The sequence below is a fragment of the Anser brachyrhynchus genome (assembly GCF_964034855.1).
Source record: "Anser brachyrhynchus genome assembly, chromosome: 5".
Taxonomy (NCBI): domain Eukaryota; kingdom Metazoa; phylum Chordata; class Aves; order Anseriformes; family Anatidae; genus Anser; species Anser brachyrhynchus.
The window spans coordinates 34,130,398-34,155,015 of record NC_137699.1 but is presented as its reverse complement, the minus strand read 5'-3'; the positions used below and the strand labels follow the sequence as shown (position 1 = coordinate 34,155,015).

The 24,618-nt window shown below is 49.6% G+C and overlaps 2 protein-coding genes across 5 annotated transcripts in view; one reads left to right on the top strand and one right to left on the bottom strand.

Moving 5' to 3' along the window:
* Positions 1-87: 87 nt before the first annotated feature.
* Positions 88-19,145, bottom strand: LOC308196568 (uncharacterized protein). The gene is made up of 17 exons (XM_080595705.1): positions 18,911-19,145; positions 18,689-18,825; positions 16,377-18,230; positions 10,184-10,360; positions 9,093-9,256; positions 7,434-7,458; positions 7,173-7,223; positions 6,544-6,649; positions 6,334-6,464; positions 4,971-5,267; positions 4,402-4,515; positions 3,971-4,097; positions 3,334-3,501; positions 2,829-3,002; positions 2,414-2,592; positions 800-870; positions 88-383 (listed from the first exon to the last, which is right to left on the bottom strand). The coding sequence occupies exons 1-17, from the start codon at positions 19,123-19,125 to the stop codon at positions 240-242; spliced, it is 4,134 nt and encodes a 1,377-aa protein (XP_080451831.1). The 5' UTR covers positions 19,126-19,145; the 3' UTR covers positions 88-239.
* The window catches only part of ARHGAP1 (Rho GTPase activating protein 1), a 25,672-nt gene continuing 20,163 nt past the window's right edge, over positions 19,110-24,618 (top strand). Inside the window, exons 1-3 of one of the 4 annotated variants that reach the window (XM_080594690.1) lie at positions 19,110-19,248; positions 23,724-23,907; positions 24,433-24,525. In XM_080594690.1, the coding sequence (XP_080450816.1) occupies positions 23,769-23,907; positions 24,433-24,525 (232 nt within the window). In that variant the 5' untranslated portion in view covers positions 19,110-19,248; positions 23,724-23,768. Of the gene's footprint in view, positions 19,249-19,304; positions 19,566-19,599; positions 19,803-22,987; positions 23,493-23,723; positions 23,908-24,432; positions 24,526-24,618 lie in introns of those variants that run through there. The other 3 variants (XM_080594692.1, XM_080594691.1, XM_080594693.1) reach the window with 3 other exon arrangements.

Below are 24,618 nucleotides of genomic sequence, written 5' to 3'. Positions count from 1 at the left end.
CAGTACAACTAGTGTCGTTTGGTACTCCCAGCTATTGCGATTGCGTGGATTCAAGTGCAATTCAATTCAGTATGAACAGAAGGAAGATGAGGTTGTTGAGAACTTTTATTTTCAAGGGAGAACACCTTCCTTTGTCAAGTTGTAGGCATATAACTTTTACTTCAGGATCTTCAATGCTTATGTTTTCAAGAACTGGAATACTGTAGCAAAACTGAGAACAAGCAAGGGAAACGCTTCTTCTATCCCCCTTGTTTTTCGATGGCTTTTCGCATCCACTTTTTCAGACGGAATACGTGGGTATAAAATCCGTATTTGCCATCTCGGTCACAGCCTTCTCCCCATGAAACTATCCCCACTTGATACCAGCGGTTGTCATCTGGGTTCTAAATCAAAGGAAAATGGGATTGGCATAAGGAGCAAGAGACTTTCAGATCTGAGCCTTGTTTGTGCCCTAGCCTCTTTAGTCATGCATGCTGCTTTGGAATTTAGCCTGACATATACTAGATAACAGCTTATGGGCATAACCGTGTCTCCACTCTTAAACCTCTAAGTGGGATTTGGCCATTGCTTAAGAAATCCGTAGCTGATCTCTCTATTTGCTGAGAGCTCAGTACAGAAATGGAGCTGAGCTAGATGACTGCAGGATTCTTCTCAGTTGCTCAGCTCAGGCTTGAGAGGGGTTTGCTTCAGCCACTCAATAGTTTGCATCTCTGCTGCTGTTTTTTAGACAACTATAAAAGTTCAGCATAACACAAACCCAGTGCCCTGTGTCTTATAAGTTTGAGTTTATTGAACGTACCTTCATTACAAAAGGTCCCCCACTGTCCCCTTCACAGGCATCTCCTCTCTTTGAGTCTTCAGGACTGTAACCTACAGGAAAGAAAAGTCAGACATTTGGCTGTAGGGGAAGTGACTGGTGTTGGCCATCTTTTCCTTGAAGTATTGCTGCATAATGTTTCAGAGCCATGAGATTACTTGCTGCTTCTACCAATGTTGGACTTAAAGGAGTTTAAATTTGATATTTATAAAACAGCCAACTCTGCTTCTGTCTTTGCAGAGTTACCGATTATATCGTACTTTGCCACCACCCTCTGTGCTCTCATTCCTATTTTTCATCAGAATAGCTGGTAGTCAGCTGCCACCTTATTTTCAGCTGTAGCTTGAGCTACTCTGCCTTTGTTTTTACGAACTTTGTGTGCTCAAGTTCTGTGTACCTTGTTCTTTCATTGTATTGACTAGAGACATGGCCTTCCTCATTTTTATTTTCCTGTCATTCTGCAGGTTCTGTTCTTTGTCTCGTCCAACTGACTGTGTTTATCTTCCTACAGACTTGTCATAAAGAAAATAGGGGTTTTACTTGGATAGTGCCTAGTTCATCAGGAATTCTTGCATTTTCCATCGCTCAAGTCTCCCTTTTGCTGCCCTATGTCTGAATCTCACCTATTTTTCAAGCGTTTTCTAGAAAAAGAAACTATGAATACTATATTGTTGGTGTACTGTACTGTGAAATTGGCTTCTATCCTAACTCAAGCATTTATGTGTTATTAGATGGAAAGAGGACAAACTCAGCCAAAACTTTTTTGGAGATTTGCTTGCAGAAACTTATAAAGACTGCAGGAATGAAGAATACAGCAGAAAATATTAAACCAGTACATAAATCCATAGTGTGTTTATATCTTGAATGCTATGTTTATGTCTCTTCACTCTCCAAAAGGGTATGGTGCTAGAAGAGATTTAAGAAGGTGCAACAAGGATTATCAGAAGTACAGAATGCCTTCTATATTAGGAAAAATTAAGTCCTACTCAGCTTGGGAGGAAGATGACAGAGCTGTAAGAGGTCTGTAAAATAGCATATGACATCAAGAAAAGTGTTTTTAAAGCTAAGAGTATAGATGTGCACCTCTTCAAATTTATTAGACAGGAAATTAAACAGAACATGAGAAATGACTGTCTTCACACATACTGTACCTAATCTGTGAAGGAGCCTGCCACAAAAGTTGTGGGCATAAGAGTAAATAGGTGTTCAAAAGGTTGAGACAAGTACAGAATGAGTCGTTTAGCCTACTGAGTAGTATAGCTGGTTTGCAGCCTTTAATGCAGAAAGTTGCTGAACTGTTCCTTATACTGGTGGAAAGATTATTGTGTTCTCAGTTCTTGCAGAGCTGTTGCTGACAGATAGCAGAGTGGTGCCATTGTGCTAGTTAGTCTGACATCACGGTGTCACAAACCTTATTCATAGCTTTAACTTCTGCCTTTGAGTCTGAGAGTTGGAAAAAATTATCACGGGAAAGTTATTCTTTAGGAGGGCACTTGAAAATTTATCAGAAAGTAACCTCGTGGTATGAGTCCCAGCAGGAGCTCAGCCCCCTTGTCTTCGGTGGCAAGTTAGCCTTATGTCTCTGGGTCTGCTTACCTGCACAGAACATGTTGTCAGTGACTTTAACTCTGGTGGATGCCTTGCAGGTATCCTGGTCTACAATGGGCACATTGAGCTGTTGCAGGACTGTGGGGAGGTTGCTTGGGCTAGTGGCCCATGTTTCTTTCAGATTCCCCCAACCAGTTACCCGCCCTTTATAACCTGCCAGCATCAGCCTGTGGAAGCAATCACAGAATGGAAAGAAGCGTAATTATAATCAAATTATAATCCTTCTGTGGAAATCCTTCCACAGAATGGAAAGAAGCATAATTATAAAATCAAATATGTTGTAACAGCTTTCTCCTGTCTGGCTCCTTTGCTGCAAATTGCCTAAACAGGCGTATTTATTTTGTCTTCTATGAAGGCCCAAAGGACACTGTTGTAGCCTGTATTTCTAGGATAGCTGCCTCACCTTTGCACAACCTCTTTGGTAGGCAGGCAGACAGGATGGATGTAGTCACTGAAGGCGATGGGTCTCTTCAGGTGCAGGAGTGCAATGTCTCGGTCCATGTTCTCTTTCCAGTTGTACTTGGGATGGATGATGATTTTATCCAATAGAGCAATTTTCTCCTTGTTCTTTTCATATCTGAAATAGTTGTGAAGGAAAGAACTCATTGTACGATAGGAAATGAGCAGCTGTGGGGCTGATGCTTCTCTCAGATCTGTTGTGCCCTCTGAGACAATATTCTCCCCCTCTTGACAGGCGCAGGCCTGTGCCCCTTTAGACCTTCCAGGGTTCTGCTCGCCCTTTCAAGATCAGCAAGTGCCGTCTCCATTAAATCTCATTCTTGAGATTGATAGCATTGACTCTGTATATTTCCTTGCGTACTTAATAATATTCTAACCTCGCTGTATCTCACTACTTCAAGAGGAAAGCTAGTGTACTCTCACTTAATTTAGGCTGTTTAGGCTCTTACTTTGCCCTGAAATGTTTGCCAATCCGCACCAAGATGTCATTTGTAGTTAAGTTCTTGTCCCAGGGTGGATAAAAAAGACAATGAGCAGCAGTCAAGACCCAGTTACTACTGATGAGGCTGGCACCACACAGGAGCTCTTGAGGACTCTTTTTGTAGAGCATCACCTGCCTGAAACAAAAGGAAAGAGGAAGACTTAGGACTAATGTCTTGGCTTGCAGTGTGTCTTGGGGCAATGCAAGGAGAGCAGAATTTGGATTGAGCAGGGAAGTGCATTGTGCTGTACTGGTAAAGAAGACTGCAGAGGTCTATTTCTATTTAATAGGCAAGTTATCTTACCTCCTTTACCTACAGTGACTTTGCATCCTCTCTACTCTAGCAAAGCTGGAAAGAGGAGAGAGGAGCCCCACTACCGCTCTAGCTTTCCCTGACAAGCATGTATTTAACTCAAGCACAGAGAAGCTTCTTTCCTACTACTTTTCTACTCCTCTGTCACACACTTGGAGAATCTGTGATTAGAAATGGTACTGACTGCATGCTTCCTGCCATGAGAGATCCCTTTTATTTTCCCCCACATTGGAAATGAAGAGAAGGGAGATGTAACTCCCACCACAAAGGACTACGACAAGATAATGCTTACCAGGGGGAACTTCCCAGTTCTGCATCATCCCCATGCACAACTCTGCCTCCAATGTATGACTCCAGCAGCTCCTTCTCACTTTTGTCTGTTAACTTTTTCTTCTCAAATAAAGGACGAGTGCCACAATCTTAAAAAAAAATAAATAAATAAAAAATAGACAATCCAGTTTTGATACTCTACCTCATTCACGGTAGCAAAATTGTCTGCAGTCACCATGCTAAGCTGGAAAAGCTTAGGACAGGCATGCTAATTAGCTCCATGATTTTAACTAGAGCTTAACTTTGGATGAACCTTTAGGCAATTTAAATATCTCCTACACCTGCTTTTGACAGCATTTGGTAAGCTGGCATTTCTGAGGCACCGTGAGTGCTCTGTGGGAAGAAGCTGCAACTTTTCTACCAACTGATGCTGTATCTAGAGTTTTTGCTCACCTGCTTCGCCTGCACCAAAAGTTTCATCATCAAAGAAGGTTTGGAACTCTTGAGGAAGGAGGGTACGTCCTCCTCTTTCCTCCAGCTGTTCATTCTCATCCTCTAGCGAGCTGTCTGAGAGACACATAAAGATGAACATTGTAAAAGGCTTAGCTGCTGTGGTTTCCGTGTTCAGAGCAGTGTAGATGTCCATTTCCACACCCCGTGAGAATGACAGAGGAATGATGTTTGAGAACCCTTGCTAGTTTTAATGCTCGTTGTCTACCAGAGTGAGTTTTCAGGGAGAAGAGCACGCACAAGAGAGTTAAGTTATATACATGTATGGTAGGTTAGTACATGTAAGACTTTCACGTGTGGCATTGTATTAGTGGTAGACTTGTCAGTACTAGGTTAAAGGTTGGTCTAGGTGATCTCAGAGGTCTTTTCCAACCTGAATGATTCTATAATGATTCTATGATTATAATTCCTCCTCCCACTCCCCTGTCAGGTCCTTCATTCTGCTTGCATGTGCTACCTTTTTTGCCACTGCCTCACAAGTGTGCCTACTCAAACCAATACAGGGTTCTCACCGCAGTAGTGCAGGTCACAATATTCAAAGTTGGATGGTTCATCTGTTACACACCAGACACCCTCTTCATCTGCATCAGGGTTCCGACAGTAATTCTCCAGCAGCTTCACCTCTGGGGCGATGTTTTTGTTTTGGAGCAATGCCTTGGCCTTCTCTGAGTCCCACGGCAGGCACTTAGCCCCAGACACAGTGACTGAGAGGGTCCCTGTGTAAAGCATGCCTTTCTCCGGTTCACAGGCCTGCACTGGGGCTTGTGTTGTGACCCGTGGAGTAAACTCAACCGTTGTCCTGTCTTGACCTGGAAGGGCAGAAAGCTGTGATTTAAGTCATAGCTTTGCATTAGAAAATACTGAGCAGCCATTGAGGAAGCAGCAGTAAGCACCTTAACGGGGGAGACTGCATCTCTGTGAGATTGATTCACGACAACTTGATCACGAAGGAACTGTGCAAGAAAGCTAAGGATTTTCTAGTCCAGCTATATCCTTGCACATGTAAGTGTAACAGTTGGTTACTTTGCCATAGGGCAGAAACTAACTCACGAGCAGAGATGGTACCAATGCATGATCATCCCAAAGCAAAGCATTATTTTTCTCCAATTTGCCATATGGCAGACTGGAGCAATGTTAATGATTTTAATGCTTCAGAACAAATCTTTGTCAAATTTGTTATGACCTCTATGACTTTCATGAGTCATTGCCTCTAGTCTCTGCTTTTGCAAGTGAAGCTTCTGCTGTGACAAGGTTCTCCACTTTCAACCATTTCTTCTGAGATGAAGGCCAAGCCCCAGAGGAGACAGCCCTGTGTCGCAGAGAAGAAATGGGAAGGTACAAATGTAGGGGGATAGTTCTCCATCCCGTCAAGGGGGATAATGAGAGAAGGGCATCTTCTGTCTTCTTGAGAGGAGACAGAATATAACTGCTGCACTGTATGAACGAACATTAAGGCAAGCAGTCAAGCATAAGTTGTGGTGGTTTTATCCTAAAGGAATTCTGACCAAAAAAAAAAAAAAAGCAGTATGACTCATTGCTGTCACAAATTAGAGGCAGCTGATTCAGGATTTGGGGGTGCTCCTGGCTAGCAAAATTGCAGTAGACTCCTGGAAACTGTTGACAGCAGGTTTAATCGAGATATGGATTCGTCTAGAGAAAATACTACGTTAGAGGGTCTTACCTAAGGTAGATGTATCTCCTTGACACTTTCTCCCCAGCCACTTTTAACCTTTTAAGACACAGCTTCTCTACTCTGAATGACCTCTGTTCGTATAAGATCCCTTCCTGCTAATTCTCTCCCCTTCCTTAGCATCAGTGTTAGTGCAAAGTTCCTTGCTAGGGGAGAGCTTGCTGGGGCGTAGTGCTGAGGCATACCGCACACTGGAATGGGACATTCCTCCCGTTCTACCGTTGGGTCTCGGGTGTAGCACCATGGGCCTTCGGAGTTGTCGTCTGGGTTCCTGCAGTAGTTCTCAATGAGGGTGGGGTAGATGGTGGCATTAAATCTGTGAGAAAAGGCTGGTTAAGCTAGGAAGGAAGGACACCCTGGAAAACTCTTCAGGGGAAAGGGGGAGATGCACTTACTTAGGTATATGTGGGTATTTGCTTGTCCACACTTGACATTCAATCCCTGATTTGGTGTGACTAATGGTCCCCTGATAGTTCTGGCCGAGACCAACAGAGCAATTGCCTGTCAAAAGCCCAACACAGGGTAAGCCCGGGCCAGTGGAAATGGATGTTACGCTTCTCAAGGTCAGAGGTACCCTCCCACAAATCCCTTTAGCTTTTACTGCATATACAAGCCTGCACAAGCACAGGCGTTCTCTTTATGGGGTGGGAAGAGCACATGGCTTAAACTGTCTCCGCTTCGTCAGCGGGAGCTCATCCTGAGGCTTTGTTCTTTGCTTTGGCTGTAGGCACAGGTCAGAGTATTTCTGAGAGGCCAGTCTAGCCTGGAGCTAGAGTCAGGGACACGCTACTGTGTCACTGGGAAAAGGAGAGCTACCCTCTGTCATTTTAATTGGGAAGTCAGGCAGTTTGTGAAATGGTTAGTGAAGAAATAAAGAAGACGAAAGGAATTTCAAGGTACCCTCATGCTATTATTTCCTTCTAATCAGATGACCTCACCAACTTCAGATTGTTTTTTTCCTTCTAAACTGTAGGAAGCAGGTTTCTGGCACTCAGGGAACTTGAGGTCCACATGAATTTCTTACCTTCTAAACAAGCATCCAAAGCTGTCCTGGTCTTTCTCATGCCCTGACATACTAACAAAATAAGAAAAAAAAAAAAAAACATTATAAGAAAGGAATCTAAACAAGCATCATGGTTTGAACCATTTTATCATCTAGGGACAAAACATAAGGGCTTTGTCCTGGAGAGTGAGCTCTCACAAGGGGGAAGGGAGCCATTTCTCCAGGATGGGTCAGTACATCCTGAGGGAGAGCAGAGCACCTGCAGGACTTGAAGCAACTTACCTTGGTATTTTGACCAAAATACATCCTGTAAAAACAAACAAACAAAAATATTGAAGAGCAGAGATGCAGACGTCAGACCTTGCTTAGCTGCTGCAATTCAACCAGTAGAATGCCTCATCACGGCAAGTGGCGCAAACTAACCTAGCTCTTTTGACAGCAAATATTATGGAGTCCAACAAAGCAGAAAATCTAATATAAAACTACATTCCCACCCAACAGACTCAGGAATCAGGTCTTTTTCAGCTTTGCCCCAGATAGGCAAGCATTTTGGAGGCAACACACTGAACTTCATGCATGCATGTTTCTGCATCTTTGCAATACCCAGACATAAGATCTCCATCGTATCCAACAGTCTGAAGCTTGGAAACCACCTTATCTGTAAGCCCCTGTCCCTAGCTAAGTGGAAGTGGGATAACTGTTGAGGAATATTACAACGGCTTCTGGTTAGCTACCTTCCTTTCGCAACCATGGATCTCCAAAATTACGTTTTTATCCTGCTATTATATAATGTGCTTTGCTTTATGCCCCATGCTGGCAAAAAACAGTACCATAATACAGCCGTGTCCCCGTGACAAATTGGCCTAATGTCTACAGGTGTCTGTACCATCCTGTGAAAGGTCATTTTGACCGTTAATCTGTCCTGAGCCTCCACCTTGTGTTTGCCTTCTCTGGATTGACCTAGAACAGGATGTGCCAAAGGGACTTTTTACCCCTAACAAAAGCAGAGATGCAAACCCTGAAGATCAGTTACTGTGCAGGAACCTTTGCTGTCCCTGTTAGACTCTTGATCATGCAACAGATCATCTCCAGGAGAGACTCTGGTTGTTTCCTATAGACTTGCAACTAATCAGAGTAATAGAGAGGACTATCACTCCCGAAAAAGATCAGAGATGCTTACAGCAATTCTCCCTCATCAACGTGCAGAGGAAGCAGAGCCTGTGCTGCAGTACAGAAGTCCAAGGAATTGAACCTAGAACTTCTAAAGATCATATGCAGGTACTGCTCCATTCTTCGGATCTGCGTCTCTCCTATGCAGCCTGAGAGTTTATGCTGCTTTAGAAATACTCTGCGGAGCTTGTTTCTTGCCGCCTTAAACTCCTAACTGGTCATCTGGTTTTTGTTTTATTCTCAGGGGTGGAATTCAGCACTGAAACTGGCCTTGGGGCTAGGAGCATTTCACAAAACAACGATGAAAAAAATGTAGAAGAGTGAGTGAGTGTGTCTGGAAGCCAGAAGAAGGGACAAACTGTGACAGAGTTTCAGCTCAGAGGGGCTTGAGGCACCTGCACTCAGGATTTGATTGCTAAGTCATCTGTTTCGTGACTGTCTGGGGCTGTGGCAGTTCAAATGTGTGTGGCAGCAAGCTGAACTAGTGGAAGATGCAATTCTTGGCTAGTAGTTGAGGAAATACTCACTTTTTTCACTTCATGTTTACAATAGAGAAGGAAGGGAAAGAATTTGAGCTTTGAGGTACATTTCCTGGTGTAGCTCTATGAGGGAGTCTCCCTGAGGATGTCTAAGCTCTCTGTGTCACACACACATCAACCTTATCTTTCTATCACAAAATTCAACCTTAAAACCCCAGTGCCTGGCTTTATGTGACCCACTGGTCTCACTGCAGGAGTCAGCGGCGGGACACCCGCGTGCCCTGTGACGTACCGTGTCAACGGTGGATTCGAGGGCTTCGAAGGCCTCCTCGTAACTGCATATCTCCTCCAGGCACTCTCGCTCCAGGTTTCCTTTAAGCATCTCTTCGAGAAATCCCTTGTTGGCACGTCGTGGGCGCTTGAGCAATGACAGTGCCTGCCCCTTTTCCAGGAAAACTACCGAGTCAGAACACTGCCAGTCAAAGGGATGCTCGCAGTGGGAGGGTCCCCGCATCTTCCCTTGCAGTTTCCAAAAGTCACGCTCAGCTGATGTGATGATCCCATAGCCCAGCCTCCCCCAGTTCACCATAGAGAGAGGAGAAGCCCTGCCCAAGACCTGTCAAGTCCACACCTGATGATCAGTGCAGTCTTTCTATAATTCATCTTTTGGGGTTGGCATCACTGAGGCAGCAGAAGTGATAGGAATCCTCGGCAAAGCTGCTCTGCCGATTTGCAGTTAGATAGAGGCTTGTTTGCCTAGAGCCCGCCTAGAGCTCTCTGCCAACCAATGTATTTCTGTCTTGCCAGTCTCATGCTACTGGGATAGGCATAGCTTGATTCCATCTTCATGTTCAGAGACTCTGAACTGAGACCTGTAGACAGGTCTTCCCCCACAAAGCAGTGTGTCAGAGAGGACCTAAGCTCATATGAAGAACAGATAGATGAAGTAAAGGCTCTGAGAAAAGAAATGGAGCAATGAGCAGGGAGGCTGCATACTGCATATGACCTATATTGTAGGTAAGGGCAGCTGAAGAGGCAATGGAGAATTGTAGCAACACAGGTGAGCTGAGGAAATAACCCAAAAAGGCCCGTGGCTGCGCTACACAAGGTCCTGGACTGAGCCCCATTCCCCTTCCCCACCATCTCCCAGGTGACCCACAAAATCTACTGAGCTGTCGTCACCGGCTTTCCCTGCCAGCTGCTGGATGCTGCTGCATCCTCTTGTGCAGGAAAGCCCTATGCTCAGTCCACTCTCTGCACCCTTTTGCTCCTAGCTACAAGGTTTTAGAAGCTCCACAAGCTTTATCCCTGGAAAGAAATAAGCCCATCTTCCTTCCTTCGTCACCCACTGGTCCAGCCCTTCTCCCCGTGCCAGAGACTTACCTCCATCGTGGCCCAAGGTGAGGTGCAGAAGACTGGAAAGGAGCAGGCCCTGCAGTATGCTGGTTTTGCTGTGCGCCATGCTGTACAGCCCTGGCTGCGGAGGAAATGCAAAGGGAGCAGAATAAGCGGAGTCACAGCCCCGCCGGGTTAATATTAAACCAGAATGAAGAAACAGGACTCCAGAGGTCATGGTGTGTCAGGGACAGCGGGACTGAGGCTTCTCTTATCCATCCTCTCTTGGCATCTCTCCCTCCCTTCAGGACATTTTCATTTTCATACTTAATTGGTGGAAGCCAAACAAAATGCCTCTAAATGCACACACCCCAGGAGAAAAATTAGCATCTCATTTCAAAGCAGGGAAGATGTGAGAGGACAAGCTTGTCCCAGGGCACAGGGAGAACTTGGGCTGGCCGAGAGAAGTCTCTGCCAGCAGACAGCCACCCCAGCCCAAGCAGCTCACTACTTGTCCCTCAGTGCCACCCTGCTCCCCCCGCAGCTCTTGGCATGACTGCTGCCTCCCCACCGTGCTGGTTCAGTTCCCTGCTACTAAATCTTCTTGGAGGCTGTGCCCTGGTAGCCTCACACATAGCAAGACTTTGAGACCTCCTTAGCCATTCCAAATCCTTCTCCTGCTTTTAGTAGCAAGCCGCCCCTTTTCCCCCTAGAGCCCAGTTGTCTTTTCTCCCAGCAGTTATCACCAAGCTTAGCCCCAGCTATTTTGGCACCCAAACACACAGGTTTCCTCCATCTTCCTCATCCATGCCAAGTATCACAAGGGGTGCCTGCTGCAGTCCATGTGGAATTAAATTTTTCCCCCCAGTTAGGTCAGCAATGCCATTCTCAGTGTGTGTAACTTCCCACTGCGTTATAATTCCCAGTGGGGTGGAGGAAGGTGAGGCAGCTTGAAGTCTGGTCTCCCCCTTCTCTTCCCACACCCGTGGAACATATTAAAATACATCCAAAAGGAAACAGAGGCTCTGCCAAGCAAGGAGCTAGCACGCCTGAAACAGGCCGAAAAACAAGGGCTTGCAGGAACAGGGAGGCAGGAGTAATTTGGGTGCCACAACATCAGCTAATGAATATGTCAAGAACTGGACTACCAGAGCTGGGAACACCGTAATGATTCCTACAACAAGCAGAAAATCGGCATGGTGAGAAAACAGCAGAAAGCGGGGCAGGGTCAGGATGGTCTCGGGAGCTGCCACATGGCACAAAAGTGTTTTCTGCCAGCAGGGAGCATGTTTTGTGCTGTGCCTCTGTGCAGGAGATACAGCTGTAATATTTATCTCCATAGAAGGAGTGCAAATATTAGCATTAGGGTGGCTCAGGAATGACTCTGTGTCCACTGGTACAAAGAGCAGTTGCAGAGGCTCCCGCCCTCACCTAACAGGAGTATCCCCTGTTCTCACCCACCACACCTGGATTTTGGAGAGGCGCCTTCAGGAACAGCCAAATTGACCTGGGTGTGTGTGCATAGGATTAGGCACAACCCTAGAAACACCCTGCGTTACTTTGCAGGAGGGAAACTGCATTTAGGAGAAATGCACAGGCAGGGACTGCAGTAAGGCTGGGACAGGAAGGAGGCGTCAGTGCACAAACAAGGGTTTGGAAGAACAGGGAAATCAGAGCTGCTGCTGTCCCACACAGCAGTCACCACCACTCCTCGTTGTGCAAGGAGGCACAAAGAGCCCCCGTTTCTGTAAGCCCGTCTGGTCACCACTGGGACTTGCTCAGCTGGTCGAATAGAAGAGGACAGCAACAGGGACCGTTTCTTTACTCTCTGTATGATAATTTGGTTTTGGTCTCACATTGCAGGTGGGCAAATGAGCTCAGGGTTGTTTTCACCAGGGCAGAACTGAGCAAGCCCAAGTGGATGTGAATGCAGAGCAGAAATAACACTGGTGGAAGACCACCCTGAATTCTTGGCTGTAGCGATGACTGATGGATATGTGCCTGTCCGAGTGTTCATTGTGGATCGCAGTAAGAAAGGCACACAGGGTACACAAGGTATTGATTAAAATGGCACTCGTTGGAGATAACATTAGAAGGCAAAGGGGGATAGCATTAGAGAATCTTAGGTCCCTTCAGATGCTGGGAACACCAAGTAGTAGAGCATCAGGCCATGGCATGCTGTGCAAATATTGTCTGTGCTGAGATTCACCAGCTTTGTGGTCTTTGGGTTTTTTAGAGGATTTTCTTGGAAGTAAACAACTTTATTTGTAATTTCCAATGTCAAACAAAAGGATGTTCCCATAAGAATATGCTGCCTCACTCTGAGATAAAGACAAGGCCACTTCGTGGTGGTGGCATCAGCACCAGCGCCGAGCGGAAGCAGCCTGTAGGCTCTCCAGTTGGCATTAGCCAGCTCAGTTCATCCTGCGGCCAAGCGATACGTGCAGCGCAGCACAAGCCTGCTCCTACTCACATCAGCTTGCTATGTGGATCACTGGAGTATTCCTCTTCATGAGAATTTCCAATGTACTCACTTTTTTTTCTGCTTTCTTGCACCTCTGTCTCTTCTTTGTAATAACCAGACAACTTTTATACTACAGCTGAAATCAGCAGTTGTGATATTTATGCACAGCGTTTTACCATCTTGTTTTTCCTTTAAAGGGAAGATGTTAGCACCTTATATGATATCATGCATTGTATAGGGTTAAGTTTAAGCAGCACTAGAATCTGGCTGTTAAGCTTGGTTATTGGACAGATATGAATATCCTCTAATACTCACCTGTCATCTACCTTTCATGTCAGAAGTCTGCTCTGATTCCTACATCCATTTTTTTGCTTAAACAGTTGTTTAAAAAAAAAAAAATTACTGAAAACAACTGTTCTGTCACTGCCTCTGGCTGCTTCTTTTCCAGTTGCTGTTCTTCAGCGGCTTCCCCTATGAAACAGGACAAAACCACCTACCAGTGCCTAAGGTTGTTGAGTGTAACTGCTGAAGCCTCTTATCTCAACTGTCACTTAAGTTTCAGCTATTTCTTTACATTGACTTTGCATTATAATTAGAGATTTCTGCTACATCCTGGGACTTTTTCATCACCTCCCCAGGGGTTTTGACTTCCACCCTTTGAACATTTAACTCATCCATCTCTGTTCACCATTCCTTTAAGCAACTTTCTATCATCTGATTTTCTTTTTGCCTGTAATGTATGCTATTTTCTTTCCTAGGTGAAGACTTGCACCTTTATCCTCCCAGAAGTATGGTTTTCAACACAAATGGGAGTTTTGATCTCGTCTCATATGGGTTAATTCTTCTTTTTAAATGAAGAAAATATTTATCAATTACCAGTATCCCAAAGCCCTGGAGAAGCCCTACCAGCAAGGCAGACCGTGACTGGACAGAAGACCTGTGTGCTTGATGCTGGGAGATGTATGGGTCACAGGCATGCAGGATCTCCAGTGAGACCCCAACCAGACAGGTTCTACAGTTCTCTTGGTTGTCATCTCACACCAAGATTGTATGATGAGGTTGCCCAGGAGGTCCCTTCAGTTTGTTCATAATTAATGGTCTGGGATCCCACACTTTGCCCTGTACTTGCTGTTTATGGATTACACTGCCTACAAATGGCACAGCAGCAAGCAGCATGCCCCTTCACCTGCATTTCTTGCTGCTGGGATACCCACACTAGTTCTTTCCATATCTTCCATATTTCCATATCCGTACAAGAGACTAATAGTCTCTTACCCCGGTATCAGACTAAAACATTCCCACATTCTTTTCAAGCATGTTAGTGACAAGCAAGTACAACACATTCTTATTGAACTTTTCTCATCCCTTCCTTTTGGAGAAAACTTAAATATTTCAGCTGGAGCGGGACTTCCAAATAACTCCTTCTGAATCTCCCAACTCACCAGAGAGGTCACCAGGCCAAACGCTGCGTGACTGTTCCTCAGGCCCGTCTACAGGACCCGGCAGGAACCCATTCTTTTCCTCACTATCCTTCTTCCAGTAAGGCATTTCTCACCAGGATCCTGCTGACTACACCAAATGTAGTACAAGTGTTCACTGTGGATCCCAGTAAGAAAGGCACTCGGACTCCATTATGTATTAATTAAAATAACATTTATTGGAGATAACATGAGAAAGACAAAGGGGATGGCACTAGAACATCTTACATCTCTACAGATGCTGTGATCCCCAAGTTCCACAGATCCTATCCATGCTGAGGTTCACCAGTGTCCTCATCTTTGGGGTTTTGATAGGGTTTCCTTAGAATTAAATAACTCTATTCATCATTTTTACTGTCAAGCAAAAGGATGTTCGCAGTCACTAACACAATAGTTTTTCTGTTAGGACTTAATTGCTCCTATTTATTCCCCCCTATTCGCTCAGAATGAAGAAGGCAGTTACAGGGCAGCAGATTAAGCAACAGGGGCCTGGATTCTCCCCTTCCCTTCCCCCTGCTGTTCCCCCTTCTCTCCCAGTTGTGCTGTGACAGAGGGCACACGCTTCAAACACAGCACGAGCCGAGCTCCAGCGAGAACACTTTGCAGCTGTGTCAATATTTGAAGGCTGCAAGAGTTCAGATAGGCACCGCAGGGAGAACCGTAGAAAGCACTGCAGCTTCAAATTTAAGCCCTCCCTCGTACACCTGTGCTCCCACTGGTCTGCCTCCAAGCTCTCAGGGCAAAGACTGAGCGCATCTGCCCCGACTTCAAAGAAAATAGCTGAAAATAAGGATACCCAGCAGCTTATCAGGCGAATTTCACCTACTGGCCTTACCTCAAATCAAGGTGTTGTGGATCTGACTCTAGTACCTCGTCTACAAACTGGTCATAAAAGTTTATGGAAAAAGTTGAAAGATGAGTAAAAACCACAATGAATAGTTTCTCAGATGGTCACATTACTGTCTTCATAGCACCCCGAAAAGTGCTACTGATGATTCTCAGGTGACACTATACCCTCCTTTTGCAGTGAGCATAAGAAGCCCAGAGAACTTAGGCCTCTGAACAAAACTTTTAGGGAAACGCAGATGTTGGAGAGGGTCAAGACGGAGACAATGAATGGCTAAAATTAACAAGGTAGCAAATGAAAACAGTGTTTGTGTAATGGGAAATGCAAGTGTGGGGCAGGCAAGACTGAAAGATCTCTGCTAGGGCTGGTATTGTCGACTTCTTCCTGTAAGGCAAAATTTGCAAGGCCTTTGGAAATGTGCACTCCTTTCCAGGTACCAGTTTTATTCAGTGTATCTCAGATGGCAAATGAGCACTAAAGGTGGAGCAGTGGGAATATTTGAGGTGTAGCTGTGCTTTAGCTGTCTTTTAGCTTTATGGTGCAGGAAGAGGAAAGAACTGGAAGAGAGGAAGCAAGAATACAAGAAAAAGAACAAGGAAACAGATTAGTGAACCCCATCTGCATGTGCAGGGCAAAGGGAAAATCTTCTGAGCACACTGAAATGAGCTGTTGAATCCTTACCTGGACAGGTAAGGCGCTTCTTGGCTGGGGACAGTGAAAATTCACTGTACAATGCTCCTAGTACTGTGAGAAATGAAACTATCCTTTGACATCCTCAGACAGACCATCCAGTACCAGAGAGCCAGGAAGCCAACAGCAAGCAAAACAGGTGAAAGCAGAGGAAGAACACTCAGCCCTAGCTCTAAGGCAGGACTTTGCTTCCGCTGACTGTGAAAAATAGTTTTCAAAAAACCCACAACAGGGACACCTTGTTAATGCTTGGGAAGCTGCTTCCCAGCAACGTCTAGCATTAGCATCACGCTCACATGGTCAGAAATGCTGTTGGGCTCCAGCATAAAATCCCAGAAAAGTGCTTGAATAGCAACAGTTAAGCAGGAAAAGAAAAACTTGAAAGGAAGGAATTGTTCAAGGCTGCTGTTCTTAGATTTTTCCCCATGGTGCACCATTACGCGCAAGCAGAGCAGGGGCACTGCTTGTTAAAGCTCTGTGCTTACCCTCTAAGAGATTATTCCCATCACCAGCCCATGCCTTTCCCGCACCAGGCCCGGCATGTGGCACACGCAGGCTCATAGCTCCAAGGGGCAGCTACTGAAAAGATCGAGCTCTACGCCCACAGGCTACCTCCAAGACCACTATTTCTGCCTGGGGCTGAGACCCGGGGCCTTGTTGCCACAGAAAAACAACAGAGCTAGTTTGTTTGTTTTTGTTTTTAAAAAAGCCACTTTAATATTCTGTACAGAAGCTGAGCCAGAGCAGGCTGAGACAGTCAGGTTCTAGTCTCGACCTCCACCACTTCTGCCACTGCTCCGAAGCCCACCCCCTCCTGGATGATGACCACGTCACTTGGTGAGCCCTTGTCTTGCACAATGATGCACTTGTCCTCGTGCTCGGAGATGGTGATTTCAATGACGTCCTTTGTCGATGGCAAATGCTCAGCAGGTCTCCCGTGTGCCTCAGGACCTGGGGGGCTGCCTTGAGGCTGGTAAGCAGCAATGCAGTGACCACTGGCTGTGATCAGGAGCTCTGCCTCATTTTCTGGCTCTGGCACCTCCACCATGAGCAAGGCGGGCTCTGTCACATCCTCCTCTTGGTGGCTCTTCCTCTGAGGCCTTCTCCTTGCTGCCTGGGGTAAGTCCACAGCAAGAGAGGCCACTGTAGTGTTCAGTTCCTCAGGGTCCTTTTCCGCCTTGTGGGTGAGCATGTGGCGTGCAAGGCTCTGGGAAAGGTTGTAGCCCATGCCACAGAGCTCACATTTGTAGGGTTTGTCAGCCAGGTGGCACTTCTGGTGGCGCCGCAGCTTGGTGGCCAGGGTGTAGGACTTGCCGCACTGCTCGCAGCGGAAGGGGCGCTCGCCCGTGTGCAAGCGCTCGTGGGCACGCAGCGTGTGGGGGTCCCGCAGCGCCTTGCCGCACACCGTGCACAGGTGGGCCTCGCCCGTGTGCGAGATGAGATGGCGCCGCAGCTCTGGCAGCTTGGGGAAGGCGTCGCCGCAGAAGCGGCACTTGTAGGGCTTCTCGCCGGTGTGCAGCCGGAGGTGCTCGCGCAGGTTGCTCTGCTGTCGGAAGTCCTTGCCGCAGTAGGGACAGGCGTACGGGCGCTCCCCCGTGTGCAGGCGCATGTGGTTGCGCAAGGAGCCGGGGTTGGCCAGGTGGCGCCCACAGATGGCACACTGGCATCCCTTGGGACCAGCCGGGCCGGTCGCTGCGGCCGCGTGGATCTTCCTGTGGATGCGCAGAGAGGGCCGGCGCGCAAAGGCCTTGCCACAGTGCTCGCAGGAGAAGGGGCGCTGGCCGGTGTGCAGGACCTGGTGCTCCTGCAAGTCTCGCTTCGTGCGGTAGGCCTTGTCGCACTGGGTGCACTGAAAAGGCCGCACGCCCCGGTGGGCCAACAGATGGGCCTTGAAGCTCTCCTCTGAGCTGTAGCTCTTGCCACACTCCGTGCACAGGAAAGGCTTGTGGCCAGCATGGACAAAACGATGCTTCTTGAGGTGGCAGAGCTGCAGGAAGGCTTTGCCACACTCCCCACAGTGATACCTGCGCCTGACCAGCTCCTTCTGGGACAGGGCATCTGGTGGGGGGCCTGGGCTGCCAGAATGACCCTCCGCCAGCTCCATACAGTCCTCCTGCTCCCCAGGCCGCTCCAGTGAGCCCTTTTCCCCATGCTCTGGGGATCCCTGCTTGGAGTCTTCGGAAACTTCGCTCTCTTTCCTGCAAGTCTCTATATCCTCTCCTTCTGAAGGACTGGGCTGCTGGGGTTCTTCCTCAACTGTCCTGGTACCACAGTCCTTAAGGCACTTCTGGAGCTGCCCACTTGAGGGCAATGACAGATCCACGTCTCCTGAATGTGCCTCTTTTTGCCCCATCTCCACTTTTTCTGCTGTGGATCTTGGATCTGTACCCTTGTCCAATTCTTGCCCGCACTGGCCATTGGCTTTAATGCTTGAGACAGTCTCGAGGTGCTGATTCTCAGTCCGTAGCACTTTGGCTTGCCATGGCTTACATTCAGGAGCAGTGCTTTCCTCTTCTGGCAGCCTATTGACAGATCTGGGGGCTGGCCTCCTAGCCTCAATGGGGATGTCAGGGACTGTGGTTTCATCCGGTACATCCTTGGAGACATCGGCATCACCTGCACAAACACAAAAGTGAATTAACTGTTGGTGGGTGAATTAACTGTTATAACAACATGTTGCTGCTGGATCAGGGGAGCAGGAACCTTTTAGACTCTGCTAGACAGTAATCCTGGGCCTCTGGCATGAGAACCGTCGCTTCTGTGACTTTTTGTTTTGTTTTGTTTTTAACTGGGGGAGGCGGGAGGAATCGTTGTTCCCTCACCCCCGGCAGTACCCGTGCAGTGTTTCGCAGCCAGCATTTCGTTCCAGGCACAGAGCAGCACCCCATGCTCCCTTCCCACCCGGCAGCGAAGCGCGATGCGGGGCCGGGACCAAAACCTCAGCAGTGCTGGCGGGGCTCCGGTGCCAGCAACCAGGCGGCGGCTCGGCCCCGCTGCGGGCTCCCAGCCCCATCCCTCCCCATCCTCCAGCCCCCCGAAGGCCGGGCCGCCACCGCCCCGTCCCGGGCACGTACCTGCGGGGGGCTCCGGGGCCCAGCGGAGCAGCTCGGCTCCCGCCGCGATGTGCCGCCGCGCCCGCAGCTGCAGCCGCCCGCCCGCCCAGGCCAGCGCCACGTTGGCCTCGGCCTCCTCGGGGCTGCGCTTCACCAGGCTGCAAGGCACGGCCGCGGCGTCGGGGACGGCACCGGCACCGGGCACCGGCACCCCCGGCGGCGGCCGCCGCCCCCGCTACTCACCTCTCCCAGGCGCCGGGCGGCCCCAGCGGCGCCCCGGCCGGCAGCGCGCTGCCCACGCACCACACGCCCGTGCCCCGCCGCCGGGACAGCGACGGCCCCAGCGCCAGCCCGGGCGGCAGGCCCCGCAGCGCCGCGCACAGCGCCGGCTCCGCGCCCGCCCCGGGCCCCGGCCGCCCTCCGCCGCCGCCGCCGCTACCGGGCTCGGGGCGCTCCATGAGGCCGAGGCGCTGCGAGGGGGCGGCGGCCGGGGCGGGGAGCGTTCCCCCGGAGACACGCCGCCCTTCCGCCGGATGCGGGGCGCCCGGGCGGGCCGCGAGGAGGCCGGCGGCGGGCCGCAGGTAGCGGCGGCGGGGCTGAGCCCTCCGGGAGGCGGCGGCGCAAGGGGCCGGGGAGGCGGCGGGGCGCGCTCGGCTGGAAACGGGGTCCCTCGGCTGGCAGCGGGGCCTGCGAGCGGGGCTCGGGCCGCGCCGGCTGCGCCCTCCGCCGGTGGCAGCGCGGGGGTGCGGGGAGAGGGGGAGAGGGCAGCGGGGCTCCGCCTGCCCCCCCGGGTCCTCAGCGGCGGGTCTGCGTGTAAGCGGTTCCGGCCCGTGAGGGGAAGCTGAGCCCCGCGCTTTTCCTCCCCGGCCCCTCGGAACCCCCCCCGGGGAGGCTGGCGGTCAGTCGGGGTGAACCTGAGCGGGCACGGGGGTGGCCCGCAGCAAGGGGCTTGGGGCGGCTGGGGAAGGGAGGCTGCAGATGGGAAACGCCGCCGTGCTAACGGGGAACAAAAGGGTTTCCAGGAGCAGCAGTGTGCCTGTCCTGAGGTGGCTGGTCGCGGGGAGCCCGGCAAAGCCAGCCTCGGCCCAGGGTGGTATCAGTTTGCTGTGAGGAAGGACTCAGGATGGACTTCCCGGTGAGTCTCGGCCCTGGGGCTTTTTCCTGAGGAGCTGTAAGGTCTGCTGCTGAGGAGCTGGCTGCTTTTTGTTGTGTCGTGTTTTGTTATGTTATGTTATGGGGAGAGCAGCCCTCCAGGCGGGCCGTACCTAACAGGGACGCTTCCTTCTGAGGCGTTCGTGGCTGGGGCGATGTTACTGACTGGGGGATAACTCTGTGTGGGGCAGTGCAGGGGGTTGACTGATGTGTACAGCAAAACAGACGCTGGTGCAAATGAAACTAAACTGGGAGGAGTTGTCAGTGGCAGCAGAGTCAGAAAAATAATAGAGCCACCCCAGAACTGGGATTCCTGTTTGGTTTGAGCATCGCTTCGTTAATTGGTTGGGGAGAAGGAGCCATTTGCCTTTTGTTATTCTTCCTTGGGTGTAAGCGCAAGTCCAGGGTGTGCTAACACATGTACGTATTTTGATGGGCAGATTTACTTCTGAATTAATAGTATGTCTGGAAGAAAAACAGGAAAAGGAAACTGCAGAGTAGGTACCGTTTAGAAATAAGTGATGGCAAAGTAGTGAAACTGGAAATGGAAAAAAAACAAACAAAAAAACCCACCAAAACGTCTGTGTGAACAGCAGCTTCCAAGACTTCATAGATAAGAGAGAACTGTCTTCCCTGGGTGAATTCTGGTAGGATCTTGTACAAGGAGCGTCCAGCAATAAAAACCGTGTTTTAAAGGGCTGGGGTTTCTGTCTTCCTGCAGAACGTGCTGTTCCACACATCTCTGTGTTAGCCAAAAAGTCAGTTTTTATTAGAGAGCCAAGCACATGGCTCAGCAAGCGTTGAGATCACCAGGAAAGGTGCAGAAAACACTTGGAAAAATGGAAGTAGTTGTCTCATTAGAGCCAGGCTTCTGATGTCAAGAGTGATTCTTGAGTTTTTAAATGCTTGAGCAGGCTTCTCACTTTTTAAATCTAGCTGCATCACTTTCCTTACATTTTCATTGGCTGTGCAGGGTGTGCAATTTGCATCCTGTCAGGACATTTATCTAAAAACCGTGGGGATCTTAAATTGCATTATGTCTGGTGAAATGCTGGTTTTTTGACAACTACTTCACCCTTATACTGATGCAGGATGCACTTTCTGTTCAACGACAGGTCCTGCTTCCAGGTCGTTTTTGGCTAGACAGGGAAAATCTTGTGTAGGAATCTTGTGCAGCTGCTCTGTCAGAAAATAAAATGTGTGCCCTTATATTTAATTTCTTACATCTGAACTTTCAGCTCCAGGTCTCTTTCTCAGTGCCTGCTAGTTCCTGGGTATTGAGAGGGTTGTGTTTCTCTGAACTGCTCTGATGTGGGAGACGCTGTGCTTTTGACTTTTGCACAGTTGGTAAAGGACTGGGGAAAATTCTGTGAGAAGCCTTCTGGAATTGCCTGGGCCCTGCAGGCTGGTTCACAAGCAGAACCTGCAGTCTGCAAGGTCTTCTGCTCTGGATCCTCTTTCCATTAACATTTCTGTCATGAAGCACTAATCTGGAGCCAAGCAACGGAGCTGCCTGCCCCATAGTGAAAAAAAAGCAGACACCTGGCAAGTCTGGTCTGCCTTCCAAGGGGTAAGGAAGGTTTTGGCAAGAGGCTATTTTGGCTCATTTTCCAATGTGGAGCTGTAAGGATCCTAGTGATGACTTCCTTCTACCTCATGGTGCCACACTAGGATTAATTTTAGGAGCGTGCCCAAGGGGAAGTCCCCCGGTGATGTCTAACAACCTGCACTTATGCCCTGGTGAAGCGCTGTGAGTTGTCTCTGAAGCCAAGTTGTGATCCTGGTAGTGAGAAGTGATGAGACCTGGTGGCTCGCTGGCCCCGTGGCAGTGCTGCCGCTGCTCTGTAGGGAGTTTTGGGTTTGGTCCCGGAGCACTTTGGGACCTTGTTCTGGGGACGCAGTTGCTGTGGGGCATTCTGGAGAACTGGAAGGCGTCTCGCAGGGCCAGTGGGTGAAGGTAGGTCCTCTGTCCCCACCGGGGCCGGGAAGTCCCTGGGAGCTGGGTGCGCTCGGGGCCCACACGCACAGCGGGCAGCCCTGTGGGGCCGTGGATGCTGGGTTGTGGGGCTGCCGAGCCGCAGCGGGGAGCGCTTGAAGCACACTGAGTCACAGGCACTGGTGCCTGGCGTTACCATAGGAATCTGAGCAGTTGCTAGGGGTGGGGAGCTGGCTGTCGCTTGGCCCTGCCGCTGCGTGGTTCCAGCATGAGCTCATGGTGCAGAGGAACCTGATTTCTTGCTCCCTGCCCCTGTGAGAGAAGAGGTCAGACAGCTCTCAGCCCTTGGGGGAGGAGGGCAGGGAATAACTTTGCTTGGGCCTCCGCTTGGCTGCAGCGCTCAGACCCTTTGTGCTTGCCATTCCGCCTTGGTGATCTACCGCCGTGTATGTCTTGCTCTTTCTTGTTTTGGGAATCCAATTTCGTTTGCTTAGCAATAGCTCCCAGCCCGCTGGGAGCCCGTGAGAAGTGAAAACTGGTTGTAAACTGATGAGTAAGAGATAAGCTTACACCTCCTGTCCTCCCAGGGAGTAATCCAGGGACAGGCGACAAATGCTGACTATCCAGTTCTGTGCTCACATCCCAGTGGCTGCCTGCTCATCTTTGGGTAGATGCACATGTTCAAGCTCTGGGGATGGAAGATGCAAAACGTCATTGCCCCCCTCCATTCTGCTAAAGGAAATAGCCTTGCTCTGGGTATCATCTTTCCACAGAAAGGTGTTGTGCCTCCTCAGATCATCTTTGAACCCTGTGCTCCCCTCGTAATGGAAGACGAGCACAAGCCTGTCAGAGAACCAGCGTTACAGGGAATCTTGCTGATGCAAGGTGTCAGTTTGTTTTGCTACAGTTCCTCTTGGCTCGCAGCCTGTTGGCCCTGGGCTGCCGTCCGTGTGGTGATGCTGGCTTGGGTCTGTGTGGGCAGTTGAGGTCTGCATGTCTGTCCTGCCCAGTGTTTCCTTGCCTATTTCCAGGAGACTGACGTTAGAGGGCAACAACTGTTTCCTAGGGGTCTCCCAAAGAGTTGGTACCCTTGGAAGGTGCTGCGTGCTGTGCCAGCTCGGTGCTGGGCTTGACATATCTTCTGCTCCAGGTGAGAGCAAGAAATATTGGCGAGCAACAGCAAACGCAGTTGTCTGGTTCTTGGACCCTCTTGATTCCTTGGTCCCCTCGGTGGTGTGGCACGTTTGGTGGGGAATGCTCCTTCTGGCAATAGGGCTCTAAGTTAAAGCGACGAGTCCTGTACTTCTCGCTGTTGTGTAGTAGAAAGGGTCTGCTGGATGATCCTGCAGGGAGGTTAGGGTGGTACGTGTGTTGTTCCCCATGTCTCACTAGCTCAGCCTACGAAATCCTGTTTTGAGAAGCTCTGAGCTGTTCACTTGTGCGTGCAGATCCCAGCGCACCGAGGCACCCACTTTGGTGTTGCTGAGAGCTCTGGCCCTCCCCTGTGGGGAGAAGGGGGGGTGATTCCTGGGAAAGCTTCCAGCGCTGGGCCAACTGTGGAAAGCGCTGGGCTTTGTGCCAGCCCTTCGGAGGGAGGGGGAGCTCTTAGCTGCAGTGAGTGTGTCAGGCAGGGGCTGGCATAGCCTGTCGCCTTCCTCGGCGGCTCGCTGCTGCTCCTGTTCCAGGAGAGAAACCGATCTGGACACAGCTGTGGTCAAGCAGAGCCTCACCGAGCGGGTTGGTACAGGCTCCCAATGTCCTTTTGGTAGCAACTGGCACAAAAAATCTGACATATGTCGGTGCTTCTGGGAGGAGGAGGAGTTCCTGCTTATATTGAGGGGGAGGGGAAGCACAGTCTCGGGGTAGGTGAAGAAAAGGCAGGCTTTGGGGGAAATCAGGGAGAAGGGGAAGAGCCTCTTTGAGGAGGGAAACTTGCGATCTCGCTGTCTCACCTAGCAATCTCTGCAGTCCGTGTTCTAGGCGCTGCAAGGCAAACGGCGGTATTTGGGCACCATGGCTACAGACCCGCTCTCAGAGCTTCAGGATGACCTGAACTTGGATGATACCAGCCAGTCCCTCAGCCAGCTCAAGCTGGCCTCCATAGACGATAAGAACTGGCCAGCAGATGAAGTCCCTGCATTCCCCAAATCAGGTAAGTATCCTAATAATTAGGGGTCTGGCTTGAGGCCAAAAAGGAATTGTTTGTCCTGCATCATTGTGGTCATATCTACATACGGAGAGAGTCCCAGCTCCATCTAAAAGCTTTATAGATCCATTACTGTTGCACCACGCCCAAGCGAATTAGCCCTGCCATTGAATAGCACTGAAAGCTCGGAGCCAGCTGCTGTAAATATATTCTTTGTAAATATATTCTTCTCAATTCTGGCACGGACTGTGCTTTGATGGTGACAGTACGGACACGCTGTAAATCCTCGAGTGTCCTCTGTTACGGTCTCTTGCAGGACAGTTTGATCGTCCTGGATGGAAAGGTCTTGAGATTCCATATGGGAAGTAGGACTGGAGAACTGGGCTGTTGCTCTGAAAGTCTGTAGGAATCCAGTCAACTCCTGTGCTATGAACCGTTGCCCAAGGAGGTCAGGGAAAACAGCTCAAGGGCACGTGGGACAGCCAATCCAGATCCCTTCTTCTAATTGCTTGTTCCGTATGTTTTGTGCAGAGGACTCCAAAGGCTCCCCTGAGCCCGTCACTCACCTGCGGTGGGATGATCCCTACTACGATATCGCCAGGCACCACATTGTGGAAGTAGCAGGTAGTCTTTTCTCTCTGTTTTCTCCTTGGATATCTTAGCAGCTGGGCTGAGGAAGGGTCTCTGTAACGGAGTTGTGGGGGCCATTGCTATGTG